The sequence below is a fragment of the Micropterus salmoides genome, unplaced genomic scaffold (assembly GCF_014851395.1).
Source record: "Micropterus salmoides isolate LMB-PRFRI ecotype aquatic unplaced genomic scaffold, ASM1485139v1 Ms_hic_scaffold_5, whole genome shotgun sequence".
NCBI lineage: Eukaryota > Metazoa > Chordata > Actinopteri > Centrarchiformes > Centrarchidae > Micropterus > Micropterus salmoides.
In genome coordinates, this window is record NW_024044237.1 from 32227529 (window position 1) to 32248096 (window position 20568).

The following is a 20568-nucleotide window of genomic DNA, read 5'->3' on the forward strand; positions in this document are numbered from 1 at the left end:
GTGTGAAACAGCTATAAGGGATATTCCGCCAACTTTACTTAAGGGATCGGTGTTCACATGCGTCCCCCACCCCCATTACCACCAATGTTCACAAGGCAGTGTGAATGTGAAAAACTGTATATATGTTTACTGTCAAGTCAGCACTTTGTGGGCATTGTGTGCATGTGTGGGTGTATTTAATTTCCATATTCAGTGTATTATTCTTTATCTATGAATGTATGGAGCCTTGGGCAAAGGGAGGGTATATGAGTAGCTGAGACCAGCTGCTCCAAGCTGGTATGTTTTTATTTTGTTTTATCGTTCCAGTTTCTAGCAGCATACTGTACAGATGACACATAGCTGAAAAGAGAGATTTATGAAAGAGATGTGTGAACAGCTGAGGTTGGTTTGCAGCTGAAGTGAGCGAATTATGGAGAGAGAGTGGTTGGGTGTGACTGAAGACCTGACTAGTGTTCTCTTCAGTGTGTTCCAGTGCTGTAAAAAGCTGGGGGGTGGGGCTGCTTAAATCAAGTCTAATGCGAACCTGTGAAGCCTATAATTCACCTTAATGCCTGAAACAAATAACAAGAAATTTAAAAATGTATGCATTTTATAGATAACTTTTAATTAAATTAAATTGACCTTCACAGTTACGGCAGAGTTAAACCAGCTCAGAGTGACTGTATGCTGCTGTATGCATAGATATCTTAACAGCACCGCTTCATTACAATTCAATTTCCATTGAAAACTGTAATTTCCCTGGTTGTAAGCTTCACTCTACAAGGCTGTGCATGTGCACTTGTCCACCAACTATATTTACAACAGCACTTGAAGGCAAGCAGCACACTCATGCAAACAGTACAAAAGATAATGTCAGTTACAAAACCAGAACTTTTTGAACAGCTTGAATTAGGGTTTTCACCTAAATGTGTTTTGCCAGGGCCTTCAATTACATTATGTATGACAAATGTATGAGAAATGTGACTATTGTGTCTTGCAATGAAATATTGTTTTGTAAGATGTCGTCAAATGAACTGCTTCAAATTAATCTTCTGGTTTCTTAATTCTGACCTTGAAACTTAAAATCACAAACACAATCAAATCTACAAACTACAACCAAGTCCTGGGTGTTTTGCAATCCTAGTTTTGGGCATGTAGGATGTTGACGGTGTAGGGCGAGAAAAAGGATTACACAAAGACAAAGACTGAAGGAATGAAGGAAGTAAAAGTATACTACTGTACTAAAGTACTAAAGGCATGTGTTGCTCACCATACAGGGTTGCCAGGCAATAGTACAGTTGAGTTCCCCACCCATTTGTAGCATTGGGGTGCTTTTTTTATTTGAGTACACACAATGGGACATGGGACTAATATGACAGATAAAACCAAATGTCAATTCAGTTTATACACCTTAGATTAAAACTTTTCTTTAAATTATTTTCAGTTCCAAAGTCATGGCTCTGTGACAAAATACTTGAAAAATCAATGCTTCTCTCTGTTCATATAGGTGAAGACATTTATACTTAATGTAACAGTATCAAAAAGAGACTTGGTAGAGATAATTTTTCACTATACAGTAGTAACATCGTTTACTCATAGTCTACTGATAAAACAGAGGCCCATCTTTATTTCTCTTCCTACACTCATCATCAGCCACTGAACATATTAGGGAGACTCTGCGAGCTCAGTATTTCTTTGTAGAACCACAGGACAAACCCAATAATGGCCAATACTAATACGTTCGATATACAGTATGTGGAGTTGTTGAGATGCATGCATAGTTGCGATATAGCTGCATGTGTGAAACATTGTTATTATTTTCATATCCCTCTTCAGACTAAGAAAAACAATTGGTCAGCCTTGAGGCTCAGACTGGGCTGTTTGATGTTAGTCAATCTGGCAACAGTGACAGCATATCACAGTAGTCTCCAGTCAAGGATACAAAATATCAGTCCAACACAAAAGCAACTTTTGCAGATTATCAAGAACAAGGGAGAAACTTATTAGTGAGCTGCTCAAGTGTTTAGTAGGTGAAATGAAAAACTGTCCATGGATTCTAATGAAAGACAGCTGGTACAACCTTGCTCAATACATCCTACTGCACAATTTGGTTTTGGTTTGTTTTTGTAACAGGTGTCTGTGTCTGACTTGTAATCCAACAGCATCAGCAACCACATCTCTCCTTCACCATTTTATATCACTGCAATTGCAAGAAGTGTGAAAACAGACAGGCAGGCGACAGACATGTCGATAAAAATGCCAAACGTCACATGATGGGTTATTAATACAGCAATAGTATTTGACAGGTCACTATGTGAGGACATACCCGATAAAATCTATTTACAGTGTCTTCTTACCAGACCTTTCATAAGCATCTTAGGCTGTGATGTAACACCGACTTGGAACAGCGAGCCTGGCTTTAACCCCAGATCATGTCATAAATTATATCACAAATCACGGATACACAAGAGGCTACATGAGAACCCTGCAGGCTGCTGCCTACAGGCAGTGTTACATGCAGCCTCTCCGTACACCATGGAGCTCGGAAATAACATCTGTTTCTACAAGTAAGCATTAAACCGATATCTTATTGTTTATACAGCAGTTACGGAAGCCCATCTTTTGTTCAAATTGCATTTTCCCCTTAAACACAGAAGGACTGCAGAGGCAGCAACTTGCCTAAAACGTTTCACCTGCAGTAAATCCAGGAAACCTTAAGGTGCTCTTAAAGTTGAAAAAAAAAAAAGAAGATCTTAAAAAAGTAAAAGTAAAGCAAGAAGTAAAGTTATGTTAAAAGCCTTTATTTAGTCAGGCACAATGGTTTTATCACATTTTCAAGACAAACCATGAATGAGTTAATGAGTCCATCCGTGGTGGTGACCATACAACAAAAAGAGGAAAACCTATTACCTATTTTCTAATTTGAAGCCTTAGTATATTTGGGTCTGAAGAAAGAAATACTATTTTTAACCATTCTTATAAACAAAATGAAGTATTGTACCCATTATTGAGACTGCATTATACATTATAATACAATTTGTATGGTTAATACTTAATCACATTTGTATATTGATGTTGTTGTGATAGTTTCTTGTCTCATATAGAGTACCATTTGTAATAAATATGTTTTTATTATGTCTGCCTCTTTGAAGATGTGATCAAAACCAGGGGAGATTTATGGTGTTTTAACATAACTTACGATTTGTTCTTTTTTCTCACCCAGAGTGCCAACCAAACCAAAAAAATGATGAACTGCTTAAATAGAGTCCTCATAGTTTGGTCCCCTTAAAATGTTATTTAAGACATTTTATGTAGTTTGAAAGGCATTTGGAAGCCCATATGTGATTCATGATCACAAACTCACAAAGAAATCAAAACCATTTTCTTCACAAGATGTTTCCATTGGGATCACTGAACTGATTGTTTAGCCATCTTATCATACTTCTACTTTTATACACATATATTCTTACAGCAGAGAAAACAAAGCTGGTTGTTTCATAAAGTAATTATTTATTAGTGGGGACGAGTCCGCCTACAGGTGAGAGATCGACCATCTGGTGACCTGGTGCAGCCAGAACAGTGGAGATGGTCGCGGACTTCAGAAAGAGCCCAGCCCCACCCTCCCCCCTCATCCTGTGTGACTGTCCACCACCACTGTGGACTCCTTCCGCTTCCTGGGCACCATCATCAAGTGGGAACTGAACATCACCTCCATCATCAAAAAGGCCCGGCACAATGATGGTGCACTTCTACACCGCCATCATTGAGTCCATCCTCACCTCCTCCATCACCATCTGGTACGCTGCTGCCACTGCCAGGGACAATGGCAGGCTGCAGCGCATCATTCACTCTGCAGAGAAGGTGATTGGCTGCAATCTTCCTTCTCTTCTGGACCTGTACTCCTCCAGGACTCTGAGGCGTGCAGGAAAGATTGCAGCTGACCCCTCCCTCCCTGGACACAAACTGTTTCAGACTCTCTCCTCTGGCAGGAGGCTGCGGTCCATCAGGAGCAAAACCTCTCGCCACAAGAATAGTTTCTTTCCAATGGCAGCGGGCTTCCTCAACAAGGCCCGGGTCCCCACTGTCAGTGAGTCTCATGTCCCCCTCACCAAACTCACAAACACTCATACACTCTCCTGACCCCACACTTTACAACAACACTCAACTGTGCTTTATGCTCACGTGGCCAACTTTTGCACATACTTGTCAGCATTGTATAGTATTATTGTAAATTTTTATATTTTTTGTATACTTGTAAAGTTTTATATATTTATATTACTATTTATGTTATGTGTACTGTAAGCACCAATTCATACCAGGGCAAATTCCTCTTATGTGAAAATGCAGCTGGCATTAAACACGATTCTGATTCTTATTCTGATTCTGATTTCAGATTGTGAAAAAAACTAAATTTGAGAATATGACACTCGATGCCTTGCTGACATATCTGATTTAAGATGAAAGAAATTATTCATCTTGCAATGAGCAAATAATACGTGAGTTAGAAGTGACTGCAAATACTAGCTTGGATTTGGGGGTTAAAGGCACAACACACATAAATTGCATGGATGTACATAACCTTAACACGTTAATAAGCATCTAAGTAAAGTATTGCATGGCTGTATTTGGACGCACCAATATTAGAGCGGACAGACACACACATGACACACTAAGTTATGCAGTGCAAAGGTCAAGGTCTGCCGGCAGCTGAGTGAGCCAACGGATGATTGAAGAAGCGACTGTAGGAGAGAAAATGGTTGAACAAGCATGACCACAAGTGAACACACCACACAGGATGAATTAATACCTATATCACTCAGATTCACTCTCTACACAGTATATTTCCTGCAGCCTTTCACCAGATTGGCCAACCAAGTAATGAAATTCCCCAGTTACATGTCAATGATTCCTGCTGCCTTGAATTAAATACAGCCATAAATCAGAGCACTCTCGATTCAGTAATGTCCTCTGCAAGATGCCTTTAAGGATGAGAAATGTAAAATGATTCATTTTTAGGATCCCATGCCTAAATATAACACAGGGAGAGGCAGAGGTAAGTGGTGAGTCTGGGAGCTAACATTGGTTTTTGCATTTATACTGTTTAAAATGAAGGTCAACAACAACTCAATCACAGAGGAAACTGACCTTTGCTTGAGATTCATCTTGTAATTTGAATATCTGCCTATAAAAGCTTTCACATAATTTACAGTTAATGTTTAAATGATCAAAGCCCAATTACAGTGCCAAAAATGATTGTGACTTTAGAATTACTGATGATTTATTAGTTCTTTATGGAAATACTTGATACTATATGTATTACACTGGTGCACACATCACACATTTTATTGGCCTATTTCACAGTAAAATACTTTTCATGGGTCCCGCTGTGAGGCTGCTCTGTTGGCTCAGTGGCAGCACGGCTGACTGTCTTTAGTGTGTCTGGCTAGTGACTGCTTGGCTTTCTCACAGACTGCTTCTCTGTCTATTTAATGCTTAAAACTACTTGAATACTTTTTGTACCATAAGTAGCAATGACTGAATATCAATAAGACAATGGAACCACTTTCAAACAAGTCCTGCATTTAGAATTTTACTGTTTAGTAAATCAAACAAAGTATTAGCAATACAATGTACCTAAATGCCTAAATTGTTACTTTTTGAGAGTATTCTGTTGACTTTTTGGCATGTTAGACAGAATTTTAACCTGCCAGGTAGTTCACATATTGGGTACAAATACATCATACTGCTGGAAATGGTTGGGGAAAGCATCATATTTTATAAGCTCATCAGATGTCTGGAATGTAAACCTTTACCCTTCTAGTAATTACTGTTACTGTTTTTAATTGGCGAGATATAAATACAACAGAATTGAATAGATTTAAACATTGCCTTACGTAAATGTACCCTGTGGAGTTTTTTACACAAGTAAAAACCAAGTAGCGCTATGGAGCAATGTATACCAAGTGCTTCCCCGTTTTACTTGTATTGTGCAACAAAAGCAAGGAAAAGGAGGATTGCTAGCAAAAAAAACATGGACGCAAACAGTGCATGATGGTATATATTGAAACTTTTTGCAAAGGTTTTATGAAGAAGAAAGTGCATTCAATGCTTTAGTTAGATCTCATGCATGCATTTTGGCGAGCACTGAATTTTAAAAGAAATCTTGTTTACAAGAATACTCCATCGAGCACCTTAAACATGCAGTCGCTGCATGTCTGGATAAGTATGTACCAATGTGTTCCCTAGCCCTGGCTGGTTATATTTGAAACATCCATCTTAAATGACTGGATTCCTCTCAGCCACTGACTGACTAACTGTTTAATCTGGAAATCCTGAGATTCGTTAACATACAGTAGGTGTAACTTATATAACAGTTTGCATGGTTTCGTAGTAATTTATCTGTATTGATGTGTTGCAGCAGGAAGGTTTTGACAGTAGTCAGCCTCTCCACTGTGAACAAAATGCAAAAGTTCAAAAGCAATTTTCAACCAACAAAGGCACTTTAAAAGTGTGGTAATTTCATGTGTGACAACTCTGTGCTATGCCAGTGTCCATCTTAATGACTATTCTCTCTGTCCTTTTTCATATTGTTGTATTTTTTGTTGGAAAATGTTTTTTCACATGAGATACAATTTAATACTCAGTCTTAAAATAGAAAAACTCAGCAATTGTTGATCCTTTAAGAAACTGTTCTATGAAAATTGTAGTACACGACAATACACATTGTGAAAATCAATGCATCTAACGAAAAGCACAAAAACTTCCTGGTGCTAAACTGTTTACATTCATTACAAATATTTCACCCAAAGAAGCTAAGCTTGTTTGGTTTTTTTGCTTATTCACCATGACCGTGAAAGTGCGACACTGGAATGTTCAATTATCCCTTAAGTCATCTGAGGTCAACCTGACCGTTCAGACGAGTTCAGAAGCTCACTGTGAACAGAACAGTTATTTTTTGATAAGCAGAAATCAAAGCACAGAGGGGCTGAGGACATAACCTGGAATATTACTTGAATGACCACCTGACACATACCAGCCCTGCTTAGTAACAATCTGACCTTAGATTGCAGCCTTGTTTTTGTATGGGTGAATGCTTCCTGAGAACTAAACATTATTGAAATGTCAACTTGGATGGTCTGGATGCTGCTAAAACACACATCATCTCAGCTTACAGTTAAGACACCTGGATTGCTTTTAGTGTTTTGGTGGTGATCTGCTGCAGCTCAGTGTGATATACTGAGCCACTAACACTGCCTGCGTTTCTGCAGCTTATAGCCTGTTTGTCATCTTGAGTGGAGTTTTCTTTTGGGTTGAGACATTTGTTTTGTAAGCCCCCACAGCATTTCCTTGTCTCTCCGGCACATTTTGTGTTTCTTGCCATTCTCTTTTACTTTTGCATGTTTGCACACAGAGGTAACTAAATATAAAAAATGCACAACAATGCAGTTGTTTGTGGTCAGGAGATGTTTCCCTGAAGAGTTAGTTATTTTAAAAGACAACTTTGTTCAGAGCTTATATTATAAAAGCAAACTCTTGTTCTGTTTGGCTTTTCTGCATTCAAAAACCTTTCTCCAGTCTTTCTTTATCTCTTCTCACTGATCCAAAATCTCAACAGGAATATTTAGTTCCATTCATCAAGTCTCACCTCTGACCTTTAACCTACTGTGTAGTTTCCTATGATTCTGATGATTTAGAGGTTATTCTGCTGTTGACCTCCCTGGCAGTCTTTCTGGACCGCAGAGATGGCTCAAGGCCTAAAATGTAAATAGAAAAGTAGTAACATAAGAAGAGGTCATCACTGGAACTTGGAACAGTTTGACGGCATTACAGTAATGTTGGCTTCTACTTCTGAGGCCACTGCCGATCAGACAACATGCAATATGGCAGGTTAGCAAATTGAATTTATTTAATGTTGCACTCCCATCAAGTTGGTAGACTTGTAAGCGACATACTAATACAAACGGTCAAAATGGTCCCAAAAAATGGCAAATGGCAAATTATTTATGCTAAACCCTAGCATTTCAACACAAGACAATAAACTATTCTGAAAGCAGAAGAGCAAAGTCACATTGTGTAATGATTGGGAAATAAGTGAAAATTGAGGTTGGTTAAAAGTCCTGTGGTTGCGCAAGAGCCACGATTGGTCATTTACTCAAAACAAAACCAGCTGTTTGCCCCTAATGTTTTGACCAAAACATGTTCTGCATTCAAACTTTAAGCTACTGGAAATGTCTGGATATGGAATCACATTTGTCTCCTCTCACTTCTTCATTCAGTGACCAAACACCGCACAACTACAGTAAATTGAGCAAGAAATACAAAGTACATATCCAATGGCATATTTTACAACAGTTTTTAAGAGTTTAAAGGAGGAATATTTCCTGGCATTGCATATTTATATTTGATAAGGAGATCTAGGTGTGGTTTATGATATTTGACGAACAAGCTTGACTGTACATGTGGTTTAATGAGCACTTATTTTACATACCTTTTGATTGCAACACCGTGACAAGTAGAAACAAATAGAGATCCACAATGTTTTTGATTTAAAGCTGCTGGTGACTGAAAACGTATATCTTTAATACCTGCAGTCTCACCATCGACGGTCTCCACTCTGTGTGTTATAGTATCTTCAAATGACACACATAGTAATATCTAAGAATGCACAAACATTTGACTTTTTTCTCTGTTAAACACATCCTCTCTTTTAACACATAAATAAAAACGTCTTGTACTTGCGATGACTTTTTTGCAAAATGTTTTCCATAGCTACATACCCTCTTTACCTCAACCATAAAAGATAATTCCTGTTTTTTACAATTTGGGTCTTATATTTATAGTTTCAACCCTGATTTTTATCGGTTATGATAATATTTGCTGAGACGCGGTCATTAGACTGTGTTGGGTGTTTCCAACAGACAGTTCAGGAAACTGTTTCACTTTTTCCTCCAAACTAATTTGGCTAACCTGGGTGGCTATGTTTAAAAAAGAGTCTGATCAGCTTGTTTTTGTCTTTCCAGCGACAATGTAATTGTTACAAATAAATGATGATGACCCAAGTTGTAATGAGAAGACATGTGGACCACAGAAAATGTTTTAACTTGTCCTGTCTAGTTACACTCATTGTATTAATGTCAGTGTTGTCAGGCAGGCTTTTTGAAAGACACCCAGAGCTCTGTATATGGCCATCATCTGCCTCAGATGACCAACACACACGCACGCACGCACACACACATTTACAGAGCATGAAGCCATGTGAGATAATATTGCAATCATCGCTGTTAGTGTGTGTGTCCTAACGTTTTATTCCCCCCTCTGGTCTATATTATCTGCTTGTGGCAATAGCTGCAATTGTGGAAACTCATAGCACAGAGTGCCATAAAAATGTCATAAAATCTGACATTACACTGAAAGTTTAGATTCCATCATGTAATAATTCTGGTGCATGATGTAACATCACGCACATGGTATTCTGAGATTTTTTTTAAGAATAGGTTATTGTAATAATTTCACATTGAATAAAATACCAAACTAGTGTAAAATCACATTCAGATGTGAAGTGTGCTATCCTGATTCATGACATGTTTTGATGTTGACACAAAGCTGACTGCCTGCTCATTCACTGTAACTCACTGGGATCACATCATCCCTAATGTATTTGTCTTTATGCAAACTGCATAATTCACTGATGTGAAACTAATCAAACACACTTAAAGGTTTACTTTTATACCCAAAGTCACACACACACACACACACACACATCCCAAACCGGCAGCTACAAACAACATGCGGCAACTGCTTGCACATACAGTGAGTTTGTAGCAAATAGCGTTTATCTGCCCCTTATTTAGTGAAATTTCCTTAGTTCCCTTAGATTTCGGCTCTGTGTGTAAAGTTAACAACAACAACAGAGTGAAAACATTGAATTTCAAAAGTATATCTGCTTCTTAGTGAAAAAAGATCAGCAAAAACACTGCATATCGCTGACTTTTTAAAATATAACTGGAAAAGTGGCTGTTAATGTCCGGCCTTTGACACCAACTGAAGCACCAAAAGAAAAAAGTAAATAAACTGCACCAGTGTTGCGACTGCAGCTTTTTCTTTGGTTACAGTGTTACAGCAGCATCAGCTAATGTCATCAACGATGCTAGCTACATGACTGACAGAAGTTGGTTTTGCAGTTGCCCGGCAACAGCAACGGGGTGATGCTAACGCTTATGTCTGCTGGCTTCTCAAAACAAAGGCAGAGTGGTTCATCAGGGATTTTCAAGAATACAAAGTGTGTCCTGAGTGATCAGGCCCTTTGTATTTTGTGTTTGAGATAACGACTGAAGTTACTCAGCGTCCAACTGGACAACCAGTTTTTTTTGTGCTAGCTTGCTTGCTTGCTTTTTCTGGCTTTGATAAATGTAAAAAATGTTGAACTCTTGATCTTAGGTGCTGCACATGGAGTTTTATTACCACTGAATCTGTATTATAGGCTACTGATGTGGAGAAATTACTAATCTATAAATAAGTAGTAGTAACCATGTTTGTTGTGGATTCCTTTCCAAAAATCTATCAATCTATCAATCTATCTATCTATCTATCTATACTAGTATGCTAATACTGAATACCTTCATATTTGACATTAACACTTATAATTTCAAGTAATTTTTTGTTAAACTTTAAAATCATTTGTTTTTGCAAATTCTCTTTTGGCAATAATTTTCTTTTAATCCAATCAGAAAGAAATAAACCCATCCTCATTTTATTGTGGGACCAAGTGGAGCCACTGCATTGACCCCTGGAGGTTCCCAGACCCCACTTTGGAGAGCCGCATGTCTTGGTTTGTTTCTGTGCGGTTTCAACAGATGCGCCCCCTGCAGGCTGCCTTCCCCACTGCTCCTCCTCCACCTATACTCCGCTTTCTGACTCCACGGCTCTTCATTCACTAGAAGATGGCGGACTGCGCTCCACTATTAGATGAGGAACTCTCGTCCTTTGTCTTCAATTACCTGACAGAAAACTCCGGAAGCCAGGTAAGATCTTGGCGTCTTTGGACACATGGGACATTGGGCTTTCTAGGCCGGGGTGCATCTTTGCACGTCGCCGGCCGTGGCTCACGCTTTGCCCGGTTGATGCGAGGCTTTCGCCCGGCTTGTCAGCAGCATCTCGCTGGTACAGCGCGAACCGGTATCACGGTCTGTGTGCGTGCGTGTATGTGTGAATGTCTACTATGTCTTGACGTCTGGCTTTCACGTGTTTTTCGGAGGATATGTCATCAGCCATGGTGACGGATTTAACGAATATATTTTTGTGTTGGTGCTTGAAGCGGAGCGCAGCCGGTGTATGTCTGCTTGGGGAGGATTATTTGGTATGCAGAGGGGCGCCTTGGAAACTTTTGACGCATTCTTGAGGGAAGTTTTAATTGCAGTGCCGGAGACTTGGACACGTGGTGCGCCTCTGAACGCATGGACTTAGCCTGAAGACTATTATGATAGTATGACATTATGGTATTAATCCACTGGCTACAAGACTGACTGGCTATAAAATTGTGCAGAGAAAAGGCATTCTTGCGTGTCTTTCGTTGATGCGTTACTCGGCTAGTTGGATATTATGCTTTATTTATTTTTCTCGCATAATCGAAACGGTTGTTTAATAAAGTGTCTGTCTGTGGAAACACTACAGTACATCAGTGATGTCTAATGTTATTTACCCACTCCACTAACGTATAAGCTGCTTGCCACAGCACCGTGAGCTTAACTGGGGATCTCTGTCCATCCGCAGGCTGTTTCAGCGCTTCAAAGTTGAGCAACTCCCACCTATGATTCCTGTCATTTCTTCAGATTGGTCAATTTATCTGACCACATTATGCAAAGCAATGAGATGAAGAGGAGACAGTGGGTTTTAGTCAGCTGAGAAAGTTGGTGCGATTTTTACGTTTTCATAATCGTTTGCGTAATCGTTAGACGACGGTTACAAAACGTCTGTCTGGTTCACGTGGTTGTATGCTTTGGCAAACTGGGTAGTGTTTCTGAATGAGTGATGATGAAACACCGTTTATTAATCCACGGTGTGGGAAGTGGTTTTTCATTAAATTTCAAGGAATGTCAAGCCGCCAAATTACGTTAGAAAATCTTGTGTAATTCATTGCTTCTTAGCAATGATGAATATGAACATGTGACAACATGAACGTGAATATAGTCTACTTCTAATTAGGCTAAGGGGTAGCATTGAATTCGGTATTCGGTCAACACACCAAGCAGCATTTAGTAAAACAATATGTGAACTTGTATAACTGGCTGTCCTGGTAATCCCAGAATAATCTCCTGCACAAGCACCCGCGCAGGGCGGTAGAGAGTGGCGGTTCACAGAAGTTGAGATTTCATCCAAAAGAAGTGATGCTTTGCACATAAAATGCATGCCGAATTTTCTAGGAGAAATAATTTTTAGCAGTAGCTCATAGGCTGTATCATATAACATGTGTCGTCTTGCTTTAATGGAAGGAAACAATACATTTGCATATTTCCTAATTGGCTTTGGTGTAAAAATTCAGATTCTCACACAGCAGAACGGAACCTATCAGATCTAATCTCGATCTCCCTCCTGGCTGTAGAGTCTTGCTTCGGAAATGCGCATGGATCATTACCATGCAACTAAACCCATAACAGGGACTCTCATAGGAATTCAGGGCCCGCGGTGTTTACCGCATCACAATGTGACGTAGTTGCGTCGTTATGATTGTTATTGCTGGCAATTGTTATTGATTGAAGATCATCCAGGGTGCCATGGGGGTGGGTGATGTGTTTTTGTTTGTGTGCGTGGAGGGGGTGTCTGTCACACCTGATTGGCACTGAAGCAGGTCACTTCAGTGTGTGGTGGGATCAAAGGAGACTGTGGGCTATTGATAAGGTGCAGCAATGAGGTGCTTCCACAGAACACATAGGCCTACATATCTAAGATGTAAAGGAGAAGAAATACACCAAACATTCCTTAATATAGGAGCTAACACTATGCCAACAAATGTTAGTAACATCCAGTTCAATATAATTAGATACTGACATTCTACATCGATATGTTATGTCCTATCGCTCAACTATAACATGCCTATTATATACATGTAGGACTCAACAGATACAGTTATTGTGAGTTTATACAATGGCTTTATCATACTTTTAAAATTGGTATGTCTCATGGAGTCACCACAATACAATATACCCAATGGTAATATTTATATGATAATCGCAAAGATCCTACAATGTGTCTGTTCTCAATCAATGTCTATATGCCTTAAATGCTATTACTAACTCACACTGTGCAGCCAAACATTGTTCAAACCTAGTGGAGAAGATCCCAACGTTTCCAAAGATACCAAATATGTCAGGCTGAATTCTGGGGAAACGTGATGTTAAAGGGAAATAATAAGACGTCTAGAATATCTCAATTTGATGACATGGCGTTGCCATAAAAATCTCAGGTTTGAATGTTTCACTGAGCGTAAACATCATACAGCTTCAGCAAAGAGATAGATTATATAGAATGTATGATACTGTCAGACAGTGCTACTTAAATGCAAACATTAAATACAAAACATATGCATGCTTTTAGTAGCATGCATGCTAGTATCTTTGCTGTAAAATCTTTGCAGCTCTTTCTTCTCAGACTTGTCGTGCTGGATAGCTCCAAAGTCCTTGAGTGATACAGAGGGAGAAAGATCAGGAAAGGGACCGGAAAACAATCTAATTGTACATTTTATCACTGCTGAAGTTTTTTCTTCATGTGTAGTCTGATAAGATTATCTATTCTACCAATGCTGTGTTAACATGTTAATATTTACTCAGGGTTATTAGGGCAGGCTGGTGGCTTTCTTTTGGTCCCTCTCTCGCTCTCTGTCTCTGTTTCAGTGTGTGTCTATGCCGCTCTACCCTGCCGGCCGGTTATTGTAATACTACTCTATCCTCGTGACTGGCGTTACAGAACAGGGCTGCTGCAGTCATGTGAGTTGTAGTGGAGGGAGGGAGGAAGGGAGGGAGGCGTTCCCATGATGACGTAGACAGTGACAGACAGTCCCCCCCACCTCCTCCCCTTCCTAACATGTGACTGCTCCCCCTTCTCTCTGTCATACAGTCTCTACCTCCCTCGCTTACTCTATTCATACATACAGTACACATGCTTGCTGTAATTTCTCTCCCTTTTCTGTCTTTTTCTCATTAAAACACATTCTTTTTTTCTTCCTGTTTTTCAGAAGCAGTTTATGGTATATTTGAATTGCATTTGCTTATTGCACATGGAATCAATGAAAATTTGAACCTTTGCACCTCATTTTTGGAAATGAGAATGGTCCTGATTAGCAAAGAATTGTTAGCTTCTCATGTCATTTATCAGCTAAAAATGACAAGAAAGGCTGCTGTTTACTAGTGACTGTACTGGTCACCTTGACCATGTGGCACAATTGATTTCTTTCTGCTCTTTGCCAGTAACAAAACACTCAGTATTTGCATCAAAGCTCGATTTTTTTTGTTAATTTAACCACCAAGGCACTTACATCATCTGAAGAGCTATACGTGCTTCAGTGGAAGGGATGGTGGTGAATGTGATGTTTTTCTAACAGCAGTCTTTGGATATATTCTCCTTCAAAGTGATCACAACTTTGTACAGGACCATTGACCACATGCTCATGTGTTGTCTCATTGGTTGACCGATGCCTCACTCTTTGGTTTAAATACACTGTGCTCTAAAAACAAATATGTGGTTTTCATTATAGCACGTCATTAGTGTCTGGTTTGTGCAACTTATACTACTGATACCAAATATGATTTTATATGAATTTAAGTAGCAAAGAGTATACTGTAGTTTCACAATGCTGCATTGCAACTTGCTGAGATAATATTCAACATCTCTAAGATTTAGAGGACTTTGAAAATGTTAGCAAATATTTAGATCTACAAACAATTCATTCCAATTTAAATAATGTGTTTATTGGCGATTTAGCCAGTAACCAGCCAGCAGCCTCACTGAGCAAAGATGTTCATGTCTGTGTGGAGCTGACACTACTTGCCTACAAGTCGGATACGTCATTTTCTAAACAAATTCAATCAGATGGGTTATTAGTGAAATAAATCCCAAATCATTTTTTGTCACTTTTTCTTTATAAACAGCAGATCTGGAAAACAGGTCTTCTTCATTAATTTGAGACAGTCAAGTCTGATGGTAGCATAATCATAGGCAGTGTTCTGAGTGGTACCTCGAATACAGCTGCCACGGGGGCCCCTGAAAGCCCTAAACATAAAGCTCATATTCCGTGATTAAAAGAAACTAAAAAATCTCCAGCTATATGACTGAATTTACTGAAAGGTTGCTTTAGAGTAAAGTTGGTCTGCCAGATCTATTTCAGTGTTAATCATTGACTGGCAAGTCTGGGTCCATCCAGGGAATTGAGTCTGGGAAGATCAGGCCGACTTAAAGTCAGTCACCACATCCTGCTATAACAGGACACAACCAGCCACAGGGAATATGCTAGTAAAATATTAGCCGTGGCTTGTCAGATACTCTACCTCCAGTGTGGCAGCTGAGCAACCTTGCTGTTGAAGAGAAAGTCGCATGTACATTCAAGCACATCTCCCACTTCCTATTTGAAATTTGCATATTTACCCCTAAGAATGACGTTCTGAGGCTGGAGGTCCAGTAAAATAGCTGCACCAGTTTCCTCACAGGGATCATAAATGTTTTATGTGCATCCAAGTTATTCTGCTTCGCTGTTCTACTGTAAAAATGTTATCAGGATCTAAAAAAAAGTCCAAATGGTTGACTGATTTTGACATCTTGTGGAATTAATAACAGTTGTTTTATACTCAAATGTAATGACTTTCAACTGCAGCTATTCACACCATTAAATTCATACTTAATTGTGAGGGTGTGATCAAAAAACCACAAAGAAGAAAACAGTTCCTGCTTGAGGGACTAACAAGATGTGAGTACTACTAAGAACACATTGTTCCCTCACATCAACAAATTGCTCACTGCTTGCATGTTTTCCTCCTCTGTGACCCAAGATACATGTAAACTAATGAAGATAAAACTCAGCCCTTAAGTGCTTAAAACAGTAATTGCATCTCTGAAATGATGCCTACACGTACCAAATGGAAAACTTAATAAAGCTTAAAGCCATTACTGTGATGCTGTGTAGCCCTATAGAGCCTCAAACTGTCAGTCAGCACTATAGGAAATAACCAGGGATATAACCATAATGTGTGTGTGTGTGTGTGTATGCATGCGCTCCTACACAGCAGGCGGTCAGCTCTCATCCTTGGCTATCAGATGATCTTATCCAATTTCGTATCGGAAGTCACGTGGCCCCTTTCTGACTACATTTAGCTAGATGGCTGGACATCGGATATAAACCACCCTTACTTAATCTGGGAGCAGGTAGATGTGTCACTTTCTTGATGTCCATAAATCCAATTTAAATTGGGCAGTGAAGGATCCAGACAGCCAGGTAGGCAGATGGACAGGTGTATAAATAACAAGGCTTTGAAGTTCCACCCGAGAGTGATGGATACAAGTGTTATTGGCAGTGACTGGGATTTGCACCGTGCCAGGGACAGAAAGACAAATTCTCTTTAACTGTTTCTTTCTCTTTCCGCTGATTTTTGCTTTTCGAAATGTCGTCAGTTTTTAGTTTTTTTCTCTGTTTTTTGTCTGCCGCTCCCCGTTTTATCCCCAATTTTGCGTTATTATCTTTCTCTGTTTCTTTAATGTCTGTCTGAGTCGTGATGTGCAGTGCTGCAGTGCAATGTGTTCAGCTTGCAGCCTTGCAGTGACTCACCTGTCCCTTCTGTTACTGTGTACTGGACACACACACACACACACACACACACACACTTGAGCTCATGAGCATCCCTTGCACATACACACATGCATACACTTACAATAGTTTGTACACTATACGTGTGAAAATGTGCTAACATGCACATATAAGCTTTTACTATGGTTACATTTTTAAATTACAGCATTGATACTTCAGGGATGTATCAGAGAGAATACTATAAATCACAATTACTGCAACCAACAGTGAGCAGCTCAAAGTTCGGGGGGTCAAGGCATTGTGTCAGTAGATTGTGTCAATGCGTTCCCTTGTCCATAATATGAGAGAGTAAGATAGGAAAGTGTAGGGAAGAGCATGGTCTTCTGATAGTGGATTTCCTCTGTGCTAAGATGAATGGCAAAGTGTTCAGTTGATGAAACAGATACAGCTTCGCTCTGTGATTGCCGCTAGAATTGACTGTTCTGGGTAATGTTTCTTAACTCAATGTTGTGGGAGTCTGGCTGTTCGCTGGTGATTACTGTGATGCTGCAACGAGATGCCTAGTAGATATATTTGTGTGTGTGTGTTCACGTGTAGTTAACTGTTCATTTGTGTTTATGTGTGGTTGATCCTCCTCGTGTGTGTGTGCGTCACAGTGGGCGCTGGGAATATGGCTGCTTCCTCCCAAATCCCTCTGAGGTTTATCAGGCATCCGGCTTAGACGCTGACCCCCCCACAGGGCGACCGAGTGTGTCTGCCTGTAAGCAAAGATCATAAACTGCGTGTCTGTATGTTTCTGTGTGTTATATGTTGGAGTGTGCTGTTGATGGCAAACATGCTACCAGAGGCGAGGTGAGGGGTCTCTCAATAATTAATTGCGTGGAGATTCGTCAGCTGCTCACTCAGGCCTGCCTGGCATCACAGGCTATATACTCACATTAGGGCTGCAAGAAGAATCATGATTGAGACTCAGATTTGAGATTACAAATATCTCACTGTGCTTAGAGGAAGCCAATAAAATAGTGCCTCTGTAATGTTGTTCCTATGAGATCTTTTCTGGTGTGCTCATGTAATGCATAAGGCTGATGTCATTAGCGCAGTCAGTTGGTTTTCCTAATCTTTTTAGATTCATCATCACCTGAAATATCAGGTGGTTGTATGCTCACAAAATATGTCCCAACGATCTGCATAATATTCTTGCAATATAAAAAGCTCCAAACAAAAGAGAGTACCATGTTATTTTCCAAACTGTGGATCTATTTGTTGACGTCACTCAGAAGTAATTAAAAGCTCTTGATTCGATGCATCAGTTATCCCTGCTGATGCAAATATTGCAGAATTGATTTCATTGAGATTGCATAAAGATATGAATCCAAATTGCAAATTTAATGTGATTAATTGTGCAGCTCACACAGGATAGAGAGCGACTAAAGATATCACCCAGATTCATTAAGTGTTTGCTACCGATTGTGAAACGTTATCGCTACGAACCAGCCACTGACGTCCATCGTGATAATTTGTCATTTACAGATTCTCTTTTAATTGGTTTTATCTTTGGTCTTCCCTAAACAAAACAGTAAGGCTGTGACAGCGCTAACCGTTAGCCTGCCTTCTAACACAGGGATAAACAGGCCTAGCAAAGGCTTACTGTAGCAGCAGAGTTTAGGACACAACACACCTTCATAATTCTTCTTAATTAGAATAGTTTCCACTAGCAAGGCTATATCAGGCCACACCTCAGCTTTCTTTCTCTTGAGCCTAATTTGGACCTACAAAGAGTGTGTAGTCTTATTCTGCAGCCTGGTTTCCATCACAGGACCTACTAAGCCTAATTTTTATAGTAGTGAAAATGTGTGATAGTAAATATGAAATGAAGTAGCTTATGATTTATCAGTTACTTTACAATTTTTTAATATTAAATTTGACATTTTAGACTAATCTGTCTCTCCAGAGTAACGCAGTGAAATGAATGCCTACAGCACAAGGGAACCGAAAGAGTCAGAGGTCACAGTGTCAGCAAAAGAAACTGCTCTCAGATCAGGACATGGACAGGGCAGGTCTTTATAGACTGAGAACTGCTGCAGAATCTCTAAAACCAGTTTGCATTCACACTGCAGGATTTTCCAAGCAGTTCTTCCCCTGAGGTGGAGCAGAACAGCACTCAACCGTGCAAAGTGTCCAACATGCACAGTGGCTTCATTGCGTGTATTACAGTGCTAGGCAGAGAGATCAGATATGGTGGGAGAAAGAAGATGGAAAAAAAACAACAGCAAAGGGGACACCAGTGAGCGAGAGTCTTATTAGGTATTCATCATCTGCCGTCTTAATTCATACAACAATCTATTTGGTTTGCCGTTGTGTTCCAGGTTGTTGCCGTTCTTGCTGTGACTCAAACCGGAGTGGGATGTGAGGATGTAAATTTCTTCTCCATCTTTTTTTTCTCTCTCTCTCTTTCCAGCCTGTGGTTTTAATACAGATTATATACTTTACAGTCAGAGCTGTGATTCACTGTTCAGTTCTCATCACATTTTCTTCCTTCTTTCCTTCTCTTTTTTTATCTTATCTTTATGCCACATTCAGACACTCAGCAGACCACAGGGAATAGATCATTTTGGTTATTTACTGTTAAATCATCATTTACATACCATTTAACCTTTGCAGCTCACTGGTGGGGAGCAGGTTCATCTTGCCCATGTCATTTGAATAAATGAATGTGCTTGCTTTTGGGGTTTTAACCTAACACTTTTTTCCTGTTGTGGTCCAAGGCTCAATACCAGGGGCACACAAAAACACATTTTATTGTATTGTGTTTGTCTTTGTTTTTGCTTCAGGTGAACAATAAAGTGGCCTTGTGTCGTGTTAAGACAATCTGTTCCTCTAAGCATGAAGGATGAAATGTAGAAGCACAGGATGAGTGTTTGTATACATGTCGCATTTTCGCTTTAAAACTGATGCATGCATACAATTCCTCCTCACATCCAAGCACACGTTACATCATGTTGTATATATGTGCAGATGTGTGTGTGTGTGTGTGTGTATGGATGCCAGCTGTCCTTAGCTAACCTTTACTGGCAATTTGTAGTCGTCACAGGGAACCTGTTCGTGTATTTATAGCGTCAACATGAGCATGAGGCTGCTTGTCATTCTCCGCACACGGAGTGGTCACACACACGCGGCAGCTTTGTACAACACCTGAAGGAGAGGGGAAGGGGTTGAAGGAGAGGGAATCCATTCTCACCCAGCAGCTCAGGAATTTGTAGGGATGTATGTAGAGGGCCAGAAGTTGCGGAGCTAGCTGGTTGCCCTGTTTCTGTAAAGGTCTCCTCCTCTTTTACCTAATTTATACCAGGGGCAGCCACAAGGGAAATGGCTTATTTGAAAGCAGAAAGAGCATACTCAGGGCTCTGTATCTTGAGAGTTCTTCATACAGAGCCTGATGTTAGTAATCTCTCCACATCTGTACAAGAAGTGGCATTTGAGGCATTGAAGTGGATGGATTGGATGTTGGGAATCTGGGGATTGCACATTGTAAAATGGAAGTGAACTACTGTGTTGTAAAGGGAATTATACAACTATATTTCTGCTAATGGAATGTGACAAAAAAAAAAAAAGAAATTTGCAATTTTTCAAATTGTGTATCATGGGATGAATGATACTGCAAAAAGTGGATATTTTATGATGCTTATGACTAGAATAGTGGACATATTTATTTCTTTTAAAACCGGGTGTACATTAAAGGTTAACCAATATGTTTTTATTGTTGTCCACAGCTGTAAAAAGTGTGGCTTGTTCATTGTCTACTA

The 20568-nt window shown here is 39.7% G+C and overlaps 1 protein-coding gene across 1 annotated transcript in view; it reads left to right on the forward strand.

Moving 5' to 3' along the window:
- Positions 1 to 10880: 10880 nt before the first annotated feature.
- The window catches only part of ppargc1b (peroxisome proliferator-activated receptor gamma, coactivator 1 beta), a 93388-nt gene continuing 83700 nt past the window's right edge, over positions 10881 to 20568 (forward strand). Inside the window, exon 1 of the mRNA XM_038698848.1 lies at positions 10881 to 11000. Within this exon, the coding sequence (XP_038554776.1) occupies positions 10920 to 11000 (81 nt within the window). The 5' untranslated portion in view covers positions 10881 to 10919. The remainder of the gene's footprint in view (positions 11001 to 20568) is intronic.